At 34.8% G+C, this 16,482-nt stretch overlaps 1 protein-coding gene across 2 annotated transcripts; it reads left to right on the top strand.

Annotated features, from left to right (window-relative positions):
- The first annotated feature begins 368 nt into the window (after positions 1-368).
- nt5c1aa (5'-nucleotidase, cytosolic IAa) lies at positions 369-15,682 on the top strand. 2 transcript variants are annotated; one of them, XM_060897397.1, is made up of 7 exons: positions 369-699; positions 3,483-3,527; positions 6,162-6,329; positions 6,855-6,984; positions 11,211-11,333; positions 12,762-12,946; positions 13,716-15,682. In XM_060897397.1, the coding sequence occupies exons 1-7, from the start codon at positions 553-555 to the stop codon at positions 14,070-14,072; spliced, it is 1,155 nt and encodes a 384-aa protein (XP_060753380.1). In that variant the 5' UTR covers positions 369-552; the 3' UTR covers positions 14,073-15,682. The 2 variants fall into 2 exon arrangements, with proteins under 2 accessions (XP_060753380.1, XP_060753381.1); XM_060897398.1 differs by lacking the exon at positions 3,483-3,527.
- Positions 15,683-16,482: the final 800 nt, after the last annotated feature.

The following is a 16,482-nucleotide window of genomic DNA, read 5'->3' as shown; positions in this document are numbered from 1 at the left end:
AAAAGTTGCCCCTTTGCATGAATACATTTCTTAACTATTAATTAACTAGTTTGTTGTCTGTTTATTGTGTATTAACAGATATTGAGTAGTAAAATGTCATTAAATGTAATTAATTGGTAGACATTAATTACTAATTACAAACCATTTTAACACTACAATTTAGTCACTATGAATGATCTGTTTGCTTGTTTGCTTATGAATAAATGCTGTACTATACCCTGAGACAGAGACAGTATGTAAGTGGATCCCTATAGAAGGAGAGGGATGGACGAGTGTGTGTGTGAGTGACTGAGAGGGAGGGAGAGGGGGTGGAAATCAACATGACACACAAGTAGCACATTGCAGACACCGCATCAGAGAAGACAAGATATAAAACACAACTAGCTGGCAGGAGCAGAGCCACTGAATTCACTGCAGCAGCACTTTAGGCTACTAATAATATTACTAGCCCACTCTGTACTGGAGCCACACAGGACCTGTGTTTATGTGGAGAACAGTGTCGTGTGAGAAAAGCTACCGTGGAGCAATGGTTAATGAGTGCATTTGAGAAGGATGAGTCTTGACCCTTTGCAGGTCATGAAGGGCCAGGACCCCATGTCCCTCAGCCCCTTGTCCGGCTCAAATGGTGACAGCAAAGCCTCCTGGGATGACAACGAAGGCTTCTGTGATAGTGTGGGTTCTACTAAAAAGCCCCAAACTGTAAGTCACTTTTCATCTCTCAGCTAACTTCCTCTTCACAGTGATTTTTTTCCTCTCACAGAAATTAGCCAATAGAGCATGTCGGCATGCTAAATGTTTACATTGCACACGTGTTTCACAGGTCACCTCTCTCTCTCATTTGTCTATTTTTATCTTTCTCTTAGTACCAATAGTTAGTGGATTAGCACTTTGATTTCCATTCATTGGTAGAGAGTTAGATACTTTTAATGCAAGTGAATAGAAAGTCGCTGCATTATGGAGATCAATGTATGTATTAGATGATAAACAAACAGCAGACAGTTTTTTTAATGTTTTGTTGTGTGGCTGTTTGTGTCAAACATGATAAAAGAGTGACGGGATGTACAGATACTTTTACAGATGGTGAGGTCATGAAAAAGAGAGAGAGAGAGAGAGAGAGAGAGAGAGAGAGAGAGAGATTGAGAATGGGCTGCTAAGTAATAGAGCTAAAAGTGGAGGGATAATTCCATCTGAGCTGCAGCAGGTGCTGGTCAGGTCACATGAGCTATTCCTGATATCAAGCACACTAATGCTACCGTAAGGGTATCTCTGTGTAAATATAAACTTCATAATACTGTGAAAACACTGAAAAAAATAAATAAATAAAGGATAGTTTGCCCTGATATACATTCACACAATAAATAAATACTGTGTAGTGATATACTGTATATAAACTCATCAGTTGTTTATAAATATTAATGCACTGATTTGTTGACAGAAACACATGGTCAGGGGTACTGTACCCCATCATTAAAAGTATCATATCTATCTGTGTGCCAGAAGATGTTGATTAATGTTCAATAACAGTACAGTCCACATAAACCAAAGCCTAAAAATAAATGGATTAAACAAGTGTTGTTACTTAAAAACAACCAAAAACAAAGCTCTCATAAAAAAAATATTTATTTCCTGAATTTTCTCTGGGATCAATAATCTATCTATCTATCTATCTATCTATCTATCTATCTATCTATCTATCTATCTATCTATCTATCTATCTAACATTTATTGAATGAGTCTTCAGAGTTTTTAACACTCAATGGTAAAGCTGTTTGTTTGTTTTCCACCATGGTCAAGTTTCCAGGATAAATGAGTTTGTACTTCAGAAGAATCAGAATCAGAAAGATCTTTATTGCCAGATATTTTTTCACATACGAGGAATTTTGTTTTAGTACAGAAGCTCCACAGTGTAACAGAATGACATTGACAAGACACGAACACATTTATAATATAGACTGTTTCACCGTTATGTGAAAAAGTGCAGTTTTATTTTAATACCTTCCACAGAGAGGAAGAGTGAAAGGTTGGTGAATGATGGTTTATAGCTGATGTAATAACATTAAACAGTGTTTAAACAGTGTTTAATGTTCTTATAGCTGATGTAATGTAAGAGGAATTAACTAGCTTTAAGAACATTAAACAGTGTTTAAACAGTGTTTAAAAGTATAACTATAACTGAATAAAAGACTAGATTTCTGTCAGTGCCAGATGTCATGTGTAATATGTGCTATTGTTTTTTGATAGTTTTTTTCTCAGGACACAGTTGTTTTATTCCAGTTTCTGGAAATTATTTTTGTAGATCATTTGTAAAACAGACAGACATAACTGATGGTTGGTCACTCTGCATAGTCTGTGCTGTTCTCATCACTGTTCCTCAGGCACTGTTTCATCTTTCTCTGGGTTCATATCTTTGCGCTTAGCCATCATTGCTCTTTCTGCTAGTGATGAACGGATTTAGTTATTAGATTTAAGCAGGAAATTGAAAGAGTTTTTAATGTTAATCCCAGTGACACAGCATATGTGCTGTGTGCTCCATCACGGAGATCAAGTTTATATTTTTTTTATACTCTTTTTTTTTGGAGTAAAATAATGTCTTCATGAGATGATAGAAGTTTAGACTGAGCTTTAATTAGGTTTGTCCATTTGTTAATTCCTTCCATGGAGAATATTCAATAAAGCTGTTCAATAAAGAATTTTTATTGAATATAATAGAGAAGTTACATTTACTTATGTCATACATACAGTATGTTGTTGCTTTTACTGAAACGGAAAAAGTATTACTTTTAATACATTTCTGCCCAAGAAGACTGAAGTAACAAAGTATATTAGACAAAGCGCTATAACATCAAATCCTACCTTAAAAAGACAATTATTTACATACCGAAATAATCTCTCAGGCGTTTTTCCCTACATGATAAATGTTATATAAACTGTCCTGGTGTCTGTAGATGTCACACTGCCTGTGTGTAATAAAAGAGTCTCTATTAAAAGGGCAAATAGTTTGCACTATGAATATCATCACACAACAGAAACCCAACACTTAACCCATGTAAAATACCATCACAGGACTGTTTTGTTCTTTCTCTATAACATGATCCTGGCATGGCTGCAACCCAATTAACACTTTGTGCTTTAATGCTGACTTTCTATGTTACAAATATGCTAACCATCAGGACGAAAGAGCCATATTACCTCAAACGTTACATAAATCTGTGTTGGTGATTGGTATAGATTGATTATTGGCATCTTCTAACACTCCATTGAATTACATTTTCCTCAGTTTATTCTGTTAAATGATTAATTGAACTGAAAGACAGCAATCTTTACTTCTCAAGCTGTGGTTTTACTGTTAACATGGTTACTAGATCCTTGCCTTTTGTCTCTGTATATTGTGTGATCATTTTACAAGTCAAGTCCCTAAACACACAGTTACTATTTATTACACTTATTTCTTAGAGACTGACATGAAATGTGCTTTTATAAAGGGACCAGTGAGACGAACCAGGAAGGTGGAGGGAGGCATTTTCTTTGTAAGTATACTCAAATCAGACCAAGCGTTATGAAGACTATGACGTTATTTAAATTTCATTAACTTTGCACTAAATGCATGAAGTCTTTTGGTGAATCATACTAACAATAAACATACTCATGCTTTATTGACAAGACAAACTGGAACAGATTAAAAACATTCCAGTCTGAATTTTTTGCTGCGGATGAGAAAATAAATAAAAGATAATTAAAATTAAAAAGAAGAAAATAAACAGAAAAAGTTAGCCTTTTGGATCTATTGTGATATCAGCCCTGAGACATTTATTTGGCTGAGCCTATTTGCTATTTATATAGAATATCAATTGAAATTTAGCCTTACTGTTACAAATATGTAATAATGAGGAGGTAAAATTGTAAGCATACAGTGATTTTATTGGGATTGGTCCAAGAATCATCATCAGAGCAAGGACTGAAAAATGAGTAGCCTGCGTATTCATGTGCAAATCCACAATCAGAGAACAAAAAACAGACTTTACAGGCAAGCAACAGCAATACAAGGATACAGGACACAGGAAACTATAGAAAGACATGGCATAGAAATGCAAGAAATGGAAGATCACGTCCTAGGTCTTATTCAGCTCCCAGTTAAAAAAATCGTAGCTTAGTAGAGGTTAGTTATAGTTAAAGCACAGTACTGAATTTTTACTGATTGATTCTGATAATTAATTCTCTATAATAGCAGCTGACAGTAATTGGTGCAAGGAAAAATCACAGGTGAATTAATGCATTCATTCTAATATATTATCTTTATTTTATAATAATAGCTAATTTACAGAGACATGTAAGGCATACACACTACATAAATGGGTAAGACAGATATGTTGATAAGGGTAAATGTTCTTACAGATCTTTAATCAGCATTTTTGGAAGGAGTCTCCAGGGTCAGTGTTTTTTAACACAGGTAAAGCTTTTACTTTTCCAAAACATCATTACGACCGAGGCCTTTGCGGTTTCTCAATAAAATGACAAGATGCATTTTTTAAAAATAATTTTTTATTTCAAGAGAAAAAATAGAGAGGTTGGTGAGGGTACAGCTGTGTTGCTAAAAAGATTATTAAAAATAGTGTTAAAAATATGTGGTATAAAAAAATAATATACGAAAAGTGGAGCGTTAGTTATTTTATTCCTTACATAATGTACAGGAATTAAAATGTCCTACAGGTTAAAAGAAGCACTCTTTCTAGTGTTTTAGATTTTGTTTGCAATATATGTTACAGTAATATATTAGTATATTGTCATTGTCAGTGTTAAAAGAAATATGTTTCCACTCTTTCAAAGAACAAATGTAAAATCTAATCAAGATGGCTCTAAAAATACACGTTACGTGTAAAAGGTATAGATGGTGATTTCCTTAACTGGGCTAACTCTGTTTTAAATAAATCATGGTTGTGTCTGCGCTACCATCAGTTATATTATCGTGTGTTTGTCTTACAGAGTATCATATTCTTTTAAAGTGAATCTTAGGTCAGAATACTGATGCTGATCTTTTAAATGTCACCGCCGTCTGCATTGTGCTGTATGGTTTTCTCATACCTACAGTTAAAGCCATCCAAACTGAGCTCTTTAAGGTCACAGTATCTGTAACCCCTTGAACTAATATAAAATGTCATTATTAATCTAACAATCCTTTGACCCTGCTATGAACCCAGCAGTTCTCTCAAGTGTAAGAGGTTCAGGATACTGCGTAACAAATGGCACTCTGCTCTCCTGTTTCTCCAACGTGTTCCTGGGGGAGGAGCTGCAGTTTTTCACCCTGTCACATGTCCTCTCATGCTATGTGGTCTATCCTGTTCACATTTCCCAGCCCTGGCAACAAACGGATGCTGGATGTTATGAGGGTCGTGTTCTGCTGGGTCACATAACAGAATCCCTTCCTTAAGTTAACTAGTCAGCCTTCTGTTTCTGATCCACATGGTGACTCACCGCATGTGTGCTTGCGTACGTTATGTGCTAGTGTCATTATTTACAACACCAAGCTCCAGTCATCAGCAAAAGATTTATTGGCACTTACAGGGAAAATGTACTGGATTAGTAGCAAGATTAATGGATATGTGATCACTCCTAGGAGAGCACTTTGGTATGACAGTGTAACTATGACAGAGTTCTCAGTAGTAAATTCAGTAGTGATCACAGGAATAATAACTACGATACCAAGAAAAGAGCATTGCACTGTGAATCTGGAAATGTGAGTTCATTCTAATTATCAAACAAATTCTCAAACCACCTTCTCCTGTTCATCTGAACTTTCTGAACATTTGCAGAATTTTCAACCAAATTTGAAAACTATAATTTAATCATCCTGGAGTACTTAGAAGAGTTTAAGAACATCTTGAATGAGATAATTAATTACCATCACGTCACAAAGCCATATATTCATTCTAAACAAAAGGCTTCTGTGGAAAGTTAAGGGTTCTTAGCATTCTCTATATCGATTTTCTCTACTAAGAACGTATCAGCCGTCTTCTGTATCAATTTTCTCTGTTGTTGTAGGTTTATATAGAGAACCAGAAGAAAAGATCTCTTTCGGATTAAAACAGAACCTGATTACTAGGAGTGTTTATGCTGTTAACTGGTTTAAATGTAAAAGGATATTACACTTTTCACTCCCCATTCAGCCAAAACCAGAGAACGCAGTAACGATAGCCGTGTCCTCTCGGGTGCTGTTCCGCACAGAGAATGAGCAGAAGGTGTATGAAGAGAAAGGAGTGGAGGAGTACCTCATGTACCAGGTGAAACATGAGAACGAGCCTTTAGCCCCTGGACCAGCATTTCCATTTGTTAAGGTAACAGACAAAGACATAAAGTATAGACATTGTAGACTTTAAAACCCAGTTACTCTATAGAAACTATTGCTATGTAATTGCTTTGTTATTTATTAATTAATTGTTTCCTTATATAAATTTAGAAAAATAGTTTATCTCTTTATGGGCATGAACTACATGAACTTGGGTTCGATTGGCTGACGGCTGAAGATATTGACCATATTAAAAATGCAAAGATGCTCATTTTTGCCCTTTTTTAAAAAAAAAAAAAAAAAAAAGTCCAGTGGTGTCATTAATTGCAAAAATGAAAATAAAAATCAGTGTATCATATGAGTTATTACTTTGTGAGGACAAAAGACTTTCTAGCTGAACACTTTCATATAGTTTCTCTGTTTTTACTGCTAGCTAAATGTTGTTCCTACTAATTCTAGTAATTAAAATCAGAAATGAATAACTGAATAATAAGCAGGGATATTAAATGGTCAGTTATACATGTCTCTGCATAAAGAAATCGATTGCTAAGAGCTTAACCTGTGTTTTTTTTAGGCCCTGGAGGCAGTTAATGCTCAACTGCGAGAGCTGTACCCTGAAAGTGAGGAGCTTTTTGACATAGTTCTGGTGACCTACAATCATGCCCATGTAGGAATAAGACTAATTAACACCATCAACTATCACAGTGAGTGCCCTGTCATCTACCCCTGAAAAGCCTATATTACATCCTAGGCTGTCAACAGTCTACAGGCATTAACAGTATAACAGTATTGCAGAATGTAACAAATCTTTTGATTACTCAAAACCAATTGGTTAGAAAGTGTTAACCATTATCTCTGTAAGTGTTAACAGGAACTATCTTGTGTTTCAGATGTTCCATAATATTTCGCAACAGATAAATATATAACTTGTTCATTAATAAGTTGAAAAATTGTAATTGCGGTGGTATAAGTGGAAATAAACACTGCTGTGCTGTTATTGGAATATAATCGACTTTAGGGTGGTCACGGTAACTTATGTTAAAATGTACTTTTTCTTAAACATTAATCTTTGTTTCTGTGGCCGTTATATGCTATTTACTGCTTATATATATTTACAAACTTCAATATTATTTCAGTTGCAGTTTCTAGGCACCAGAATGAAACCCCACTCTTTTACAAATAAACATCACTTTACCTGCAAACTGTTAAAATTATGATGTGTGCTTATAATCTGCTCACATAAAGGACAGGAATCACTGATTGAAATAACGTCCTTTATAACACAGCACATCTGGGGGCTTTTCATGTTTGTTAGCAAAACACGACGACACTCCCAGACCTCCCAGCTGCGTCATCACTGCCGACCTTAGCTCAGTCTCAGAAACACTGGTAGGAAGTGGTGAAATGGGAACGACCCTTTGTGTCCTGCATAAATAAATTGTTTAACAGCAGGACTCAAAATACTTACTGAGAACCAGCTTGAGAACCAGGAAAGAACTTAGTAGAGATGTTCACATACACATGTAATTCAGTGGCAGTTGAATATAAAGTGTTCATCTGTAATGTCTAAATATGATTTGAGGTGTATGGAAGTATGAGAAGTATGAAAGCTTGAGAAAGCAGGGAAACATACAAATATAGCTCTGTTATGTTAGTGATAAAACTAAATTCACTACAATTCGAAAGCTTTTTAAGTTCATATTTACTCTAAAAATCTATAGGGAATGAAGCCATAGTAGCAAAACAGTGAATCAGAGAAACCGTTGTGTTTGATGAGGTAATTGTAAAAATGTAATATTATGCAGAAATCACAGACGCATAGTCAAGATTCAACTTTGAGATATCCAAGGCAAATCTTTTTCTGATGCACCACACAGAAGCGCATGCAAATCCATGTATCCATGATTATCCTGTGCTCATAATGATTATTTGATAACACAATCTAGTACTGGAATATTAATAAATCAGGGCCATGTTTGGGGCCAGTTTATTTATAAATTTATAACTATATAAATGATATCGCTGTATTGTGAACCTTTCTTTTTTAACAATGATTACAGCTGAGTATGGGGGACGCAGTGGCTTAATGGTCAGCATGTTTGCCTTTCCCCAACAGGGCTGACTGTCCAAAGACCGACAGTGCAGACAGTCCAAAGACATGCGTTGTAGGCTGATTAGCGTCTCTAAATTGTCTGCAGTGTGTGAAAGCGTGTGTGAGAGTATATGCGATTGTGCCGTGTGATGGGTTAGCAGCTTACCTTGAGTCACCTGGTATAACCTATATAATGACATTTTGGTGTACTTGGCAACACAACATACACCCAGTTTAAAGATAGCTATGTCATGACCCTTTCAACAAATAACTACAACATGAAGGAATGTACGATGGCATGGCGTTGCTGCCTCAGAGCACCAGACTTTCTGATTCTATCCAGAGCTCAGTTTGCTGTATGTGTGTAGATGTGCATGTCTTTCCACATCCACCAGGGTTTTGAGTTCTCTTGTTTCTTCACACTTCCAAAATCTAAAATGTAAGTGCAATGCAACTCTAAATTGCTCCTAGGTGTGGCTTGTGATGGACTGGTGTTCCACTTTGACCAGGATAAAGCAGTTACTAAATGTGAATGAATTGCTGATTCATTGTTTGATTCAACAGATTGTTGATTCATTGTATATAATTGATCCCAGGTCTTGATTGGTTTATTGGGACAGTGTTTTGCAAAACCTGAGACTGTGTTAATTTAAGTTAAGAATTGCAATACGAAAAATGTGCACTAGAGCAAACATGTAGGTCTGAGATGAGGATGTATGGATCAAGGCTCAACAGTTCCTGTTTTTTTTTTTTTTTTCTGGACATGGGTTTTACTGGAGTGTATATGTCCAGCTTGCCAATCACATCTTCCTACAGAGACCTAGTGGAACTTCTTTGTGTCACAAGCCAGTCATTTCATGCTCCAGTCCCCATTGTGACAGAGCTGGAAAAGTTCTGAAAATCCTGGGGGTTAATTCATAAATCCAACAAACAGCATTCTGTCCTGGCCTAATTGTTAACAAAACTAATAAATCCGTACATACTTATCAACATCCACATATTTTATGTGTTTAATATTATTTTTGTGTGTTTTATCGTATTATTTTCTTACATAAAGCTTATTTGAAGCCAACCCATTTAAAACAAACCCATTAAATAAAATGCTTCCCAGTAAACAAGAACATGCAACAAGAAAAAGATGCTGTTCACAGATAAGCTGTGTGAATTTATTGAATGAATATTTTAACTGAACCATCAAAAAGAATGAAGGAAAGACTCCCACGGTCTACTGTTTATCTCATGTGGGAAATGTACGCTTCTTCCTGTAGCCACGCTCTCAAAATAATCACAGCAGCTGAGGAGACAGTCTGAGTAGCACTTTGCATAAATCATCAAAACTTATTATTATGTGTTAAAATGAAAAAGAATTCAAACTTAAAATCATTGAAATGTATTAATCTTGGTTGTTAATGATTTCTTGTAATTAATTTTATGAAACTGATGCTCAATAAAGCTAAATTGAGAATTAATTAATTAATAACTTATAATTCTGTTGTGTCAGTATTTATGATAATCCTTGTAATATTCAGAACAACGTTTATAACTATTAACGACTTTTGCATAATTATAAAACAGCAATAATATTTCTTAAATTATTCAGGTATTTATTTATAAACATTTATAATTTCAACACTGGGTGCTTCACTTTAAGTGAGTGTGTTTAATTATTCCTTGTTATAAGATCCAAGACGCTATTAAATTCATTTTTATTATATAATATAGAAACACATAATTACAAAAGAATCCAAAATTCATTACACAAACATTTTATAACTGTTTAATTATAATTTGAAAATATTAGAAATATTGAACTGTAATAGAAAGATTTAATAACTTTAACTTTAATAGAAAATATAAATATTGAACTTTAATCAAAATACTATTTATTTTCATCCTCTCAAATTCATGATATCGGATCTAATTTATTTTTCATTTCAACAGTCATTATTTATGTTTCTTTTGTTTTTTTAAACTTGCTTTTCATTTTATAAATTCAGTATAAGTGAAATCGTATACTTTTAAGCCTGTCATACTCACACAGCTCAATGCTTAAACCACTTGACTTGTCAGTGATATCTGCTGATGAGTTCTCCTCATGTGTGTTTGGACACCATGTGAAGTGCCATTAGATAAAGAGGAAACCTTCCCACAAGCATCTGTTACTCATCAAATGCAATACAGTGATTTCTCCGCATATACATGCATTATGCTTTAATCTAAAATTTTTGATCTAAAAGAGTTTTTCTTGGCAGGATATTAAACAGAAACAATGACAAATTTAGTTTGTGAGATTCAGGAACTGAACAATTTGTGCATGACATAGTGGCTACTCACTACTGACTATGTTCTTACACTTACAAATTCATAAGAATTTGAATGACTCTAGTCGTATGTTAAGACAAAAAGTTAAAGATAAGGGATAAAGGACAGGATAAGCGATAATAATCTTTACTTATAACATCATATGTTTGAAATCAAAACTTTTCCATCAAATAAACCCTTGTTTTACTCAGATTTGCTCAAATTCATTAAGTCAAATTGATGCAGACCCATTCTACTATGAAGGAGTAATAAACTCTCAGTATAACATTGTGTTCACAGCCACACATATGTGTTCACATGAACACAGGGTTGTAGAGTTGGATCTTATCATCTATTCATCCAGTGGAAGCTTAGATATAAATCCAGCCTATTTGGCTTACCACAATTCTTCCTCATAATAACTCTTAACTCTTAACTTAAGAACAGAGCAATCCATCATATTAAACAGTGATCTAACTTCCCTTTGTCCTAATGTACAGAATGAATGAAGTATATACTTTTATTCCCTTTTTTCAGATCTGTTCATTGAGCGGTTCTGCATGACAGGAGGCAGTAATCCAATTGGCTACCTGAAAGCATGGCACACAAACCTGTACCTGTCAGCTGACCCCAAAAAGGTGCAGGAGGCACTGGCTGAAGGTGAGGAGGACAAACTGGACCAAAGTCATCACATTCAGAGAATATACATTGGCTGCATACAGTAGTTACATTCATTATATTTCCGTCCTTTAGCAGACACCCTTAATCCAGAGTGACTTACATTTTTTATTTCAATTTATACAACTGAGCAATTGAGAGTTGAGGGCCTTTCTCAGGCACCCAGCAGTGGCAGCTTGGTGGAGCTGGGATTTAAACTCATGACCTTCCGATCAGTATTCCAACACCTTAACCCCTAGGCTAACACATCCCCATAATTCAAAATACCCAAAACTTTTCAGAATTGCATTCATAGTATTTCATTCATTCATTCATTCATTCTTTTTCTACCGCTTATCCGAACCATTCTCGGGTCACGGGGAGCCTGTGCCTATCTCAGGCGTCATTGGGCCCTGGAGGTGTGAGGCAAACGTGCTAACCACTAAGCCACCATGCCCCCCTCAAAATATTTCAGTTCAATTAAATTAAATTCAATTTAATTTGTATAGCGCTTTTAACAAAGGACATTGTCATATAAAAAACATAAGAAATTTAGTACAAAGCTTAATATTATACAAAAGTTCTAATTTAACATTTTATATTTAAAAAATTTGAATCGTATTTTTTTTGTTTAAAAAAAATTAAAAAAAGCATTCACATGAGATTCACATAACTGTTCACTAAAATGCATGTCTGATAAATGTAGCTTGTTAAAGATAGCCATGGTATAGTCTTTAGTCTGGATTTAAATAATTTTGTACTCAAAGTGCACAACATTTTGATAAAAAAGAACAACGATGCAGCCTTAAGCCTTTTAAATTTTCTATGAGTGCAGAATTAAATCCCTTCGTTATAGCTTAATGTTCTATTTTATATAAATATAAATATAAATAAATATATATAAATATATAAATATATTATATAAATGATATCTTCAACAGAGTTTGATCACTGTAGATAGCTACTGTATGATAGACAGGCAGAGTAAATAAGTTACAACAGTATATTTAGAATGTAATCGGAGAGGTAACCTGTCAGTGGTTATGAAATGAAGCTCCACATAGCCAGCTGGTCAAGGCTATCCCACAGGTTTTGCTAATGTGATATCAGAGTAACAAATGTGCTTAATGAGCAGAAACACTTAGCTCTTCTAGACCTAATCAAGCCGTATTCACTTCACTAAATAGAATTAAATTAAGATTAAAGTATTTCATGTGAAATGATATTAAATTAAGAAGGCGAATGTTAGCTAATACTTAGTGCTGAATGTTTCTGTATGTGTGAAAGTGCAGTGACCTATTTGTTATGCAGTTCTCTAATGGCTGCCTTTCATTAAAGGCTTTTAAGTGTCATAGATCCTAAAAGCTTGCACTCCATATTGACCGACAGCCAGCAGCATTTTTTTCTCTGTCTTGTTTTTTTTTCTCTCAGGCATTGCAGCAGCCACCATGTTCATGGCAGAGAAGCAGATAGACGTTTCGGAGACACAGCTGAGAGTGGCATTTGATGGCGATGCTGTCCTCTTCTCTGATGAGTCGGAACGAATATTTAAAGCTCATGGCCTGGACAAGTTCTTTGAGCATGAGAAGGAAAATGAGAACAGGCTGCTAGATCATGTAGTGTATCAACATTGTTCTTAAAAAAAATTGCATGCAATATATTGTTTACATCCTCAGCTGTGAAAGTGACCTAATCCTAAGCAGTTAGTTTGCATTTATAAACACATAAAGTAACAACACACTTTGTTGAGCTCGTGATTTAACCCTTTGCACATGGAGAGCTTGGTACTTAGGATCCTGGTAAATCAGGACGTCGGTTGCCAGCATATTAATTATTCACCTAATTTACAGCTATTTTGTATTTACAGTTGTTGGCCAATTTATCAGCTAAATATACCATATAGGTTCAGTACAACAGTGACATATAAAACCAGAGGAAATGCTGGTTGACAATCAACAGACATGGAACATGGAAAAAGATTTTTGTCTTTTCAGTGCATCAACATGGTAGTTGGTAGTGTGATCATTGTTTAAAAACCTTAGCCAAACAGGTGTACCTGATACACTCACATCAGAACAACACACACATACACACACACACACACACACACACACACACACACACACACACACACACACACACACACACACACTACAATGTCAGTATCACAGCTGTGATCTACCATCCATATAATAGCAGCTCAGTGGTGGATGGTAACAGATGGACTACAGTCTGTAACCTACAGTACATGGGAAAGTTACATAAAAATTACCAATAATTGTACATTATATATTTTATGATACAATGCATACCCAAAAAGGGGGTAACCGGCTATAAAGTAAAAATACAAATATTACATTTATTTCTCCTCTGCATTACTTATAGGGTCCACTGAAAAGTTTCCTTGAAGTCCTTGGAAAGCTCCAGAAAAAGTTCTATGCTAAAGGCCACAGGTTAGATTGCCCCATTCGCACCTATCTGGTGACTGCTCGCAGTGCTGCCAGCTCAGGGATCCGTGCTTTAAAGACTCTACGTGCCTGGGGACTGGAAACAGATGAAGCCCTGTTTTTAGCCGGAGCTCCCAAAGGCCCCATGCTAGAGAAAATCCGACCCCACATCTATTTTGATGATCAGATGTTCCATATTGAAGGTGCTGCAGAGATGGGAACGATTGCTGCACACGTACCATACGGGATAGCACAGAAGTACCCTCACAAAAAGAGTGTCAACTCTGACAAATAAGGATAGGAATGGACATTAGATATTGCTCCTGCATGACTCCGTGACTCAGCAGCAAGAGATGAACTTTTTTAAACCAACATTATTTTATATAAAAGCTGACTGGCTGATTGGTTCACCAATCACACTATGAAGACAAAAAGACTAGTAATTAAATTTGTCTCTCTGTGATATTTGTTTTCTTCACTGATTTGTAAATAACTCAGGTGAATGAGTATTCATTTCCCGAAATGAAAAATCTCTATCAATTTTGGTGCCCTTTTATTTTTTGTTTAGTGTATGATACATAATTGTGATATACTGTATGCTATGTTTATAGTTTTCTACCATAGTAAAAAGACAATACAGAATGTTTTTATGTAAAACCATATATAAAAATTCATTCTATACATCATATATTGTACGGTGTATTTTATATAGGTTCCATACCACATATTTTATATAAAAACAAGTCTGACAGTAGTTTTGGCTACAAGAGAAATCAGATTTATTCACTGATTCTAAGATAATATTTTTTCTTTAGAAACAGCTTTTGAACAGACTTGGATATCAGATGCTCTACTGTATATACAGTACACAGATATTAAATACTTATTTGAAGATTATTTGATGAATCTTTCGGTGAGGAGACACTGAAAAGTCGTTAAAATGGAGGACTTTGCAGTTTCTTGGTAACACTTATTGCATTTTTGTATTATTAATTTAACCCTGTAAAACCCAAATATTGAAAAAAATAAGAAATGTTTTTTTTGACCTCTCATATATTGTTTTAGGAGGCCTCTGATGTAGAAATTAAAGATTAAATTAAAGACAGGCTGATGAGGGAAGGATTGTTTATACAGTAGCTGTGATAATGCTAGATAACAGGAAATAACTTTCTTCCTGGATGTTCCACAACACTAAATGCAACTATAAATCGATAAAACGTACAATGTGACATTTATTAACAAAAAACTGTAATGTTGGTAAATTGCTGTGGAGTCAGGCAGCATATTCGGATATGTTTTTTTTCCTTCATATCTAAAATATTGTTTGCTGAAGTCAATTGGGAAACTGTAAATTGGTGTACAGGAAATGTATATTTAATGAGACAGAAGTGTACTATATCTTTATATGTTTGTTTATGATATTCTGTAATTTAGTATGTATATCCTGTACATGATCACGTAGTCATGCAGGGCTTCTCTGTAAACAAGGCTTCTGGCTTCAGTGGTAAAGATCATGTATGGAATGAATGAATTACCAATGATATAAAAAATGAAGCCATAATGTGTCTAAGGACTGAATGTGAACTGTTTTTTGCAGCTAAGATCAAGAGTAATAAATAACAGTAAATATCACTTATTATTATGTTCTAGAATCAATTAAACTCACCGTTTTCCTAGATAATGAGTTTATTGTCCAAACAACAAGAGTCATTTAAATCTGCTCTATAAAAACTTGAAATAAAAAAAGAACTGAAAAAAGGTGACTATCAAGTTGTCAGGTTGTATCTGTAGATTTAGGGGACAATAAATTTATATTTATTAAAATGGGGTCAATTTTAGCATCAGCTAAAACGTATGAGGAGATGTGTCTTAAATGTCATAACAGCTGGACAAGATGGGGAAGATGGGAAGCCATTGTGATCATGTACATTTATACAATAAGCATCTGCTGAAATACATATTTCAATAAATAAATGTAAAAAACATTTTTGTCATGCATCTCCTCAACATCACTTTAGATGGCAGCATTTACACTTTTAAAATGTCTTTCACACCCATGAGCACTGTTAACCTTCTTTTCTTCCTCTTCTACATTTAGAATGTTAAATATTACTTATGGCATCTTTAAATTGGTGGCTATGTTTCTCTAGAGACTATAAAGACAAACCCACTGCAGAAATTATCTTATGTTGTTTGAAGTTTGATATGCTATAAATATATAATTGTACATGTGAATGCCAATCGAAAGCAAAATTAGCTTTTGAACCCTTTTTAAATTTTATAAATTCAGTTCAGTTGTGTATGGTGACGATGTATTGCTTAAAGTGCAGTAGATTAATATTGTTTAAGACAATTAATAATTGGATATTAAGGCACAAGTTTCTCTGCAGTTGCACATAAGCTATGGTTTGCTTTCCTTTCTCTGCATTGTTGTGCATGGTTAGAGTTTAACGTGAAAGTCTAATTTCTCCAGTTTTAGTCCTCCAGCTAGATCATATTTCAATATGAGCAGAGATTTGAATTTTAATGTGTAAATCAAGCTGTGGAAACTGTGTGTGTAGTTTCTTCAGAGCACAGAAAAGCATTACCAGTCATGGCATCAGCATAAATTCTCTCACAAAAGCTGCTTGGATGAATGTTTAATGTTTGACTGCCCTCAGGCTAATACTTGATAAGAGTTAGAAGTGAGTTCAAAAGGCATGATG

The sequence above is a fragment of the Tachysurus vachellii genome, chromosome 21 (genome assembly GCF_030014155.1).
Source record: "Tachysurus vachellii isolate PV-2020 chromosome 21, HZAU_Pvac_v1, whole genome shotgun sequence".
In the NCBI taxonomy this organism is placed as follows: Eukaryota; Metazoa; Chordata; class Actinopteri; order Siluriformes; family Bagridae; genus Tachysurus; species Tachysurus vachellii.
This window is presented reverse-complemented; position numbering and strand designations above follow the sequence as displayed.

Excerpts from the sequence above, each read along its gene's own strand:
- nt5c1aa (XM_060897397.1), top strand. The coding sequence starts at position 553 with ATGAGTCTTGACCCTTTGCAGGTCATGAAGGGCCAGGACCCCATGTCC. Across the intron at positions 6,330-6,854 it reads CAGCATTTCCATTTGTTAAG|GCCCTGGAGGCAGTTAATGC; the intron begins GTAACAGACAAA and ends TGTTTTTTTTAG. Across the intron at positions 6,985-11,210 it reads TAACACCATCAACTATCACA|ATCTGTTCATTGAGCGGTTC; the intron begins GTGAGTGCCCTG and ends CCCTTTTTTCAG.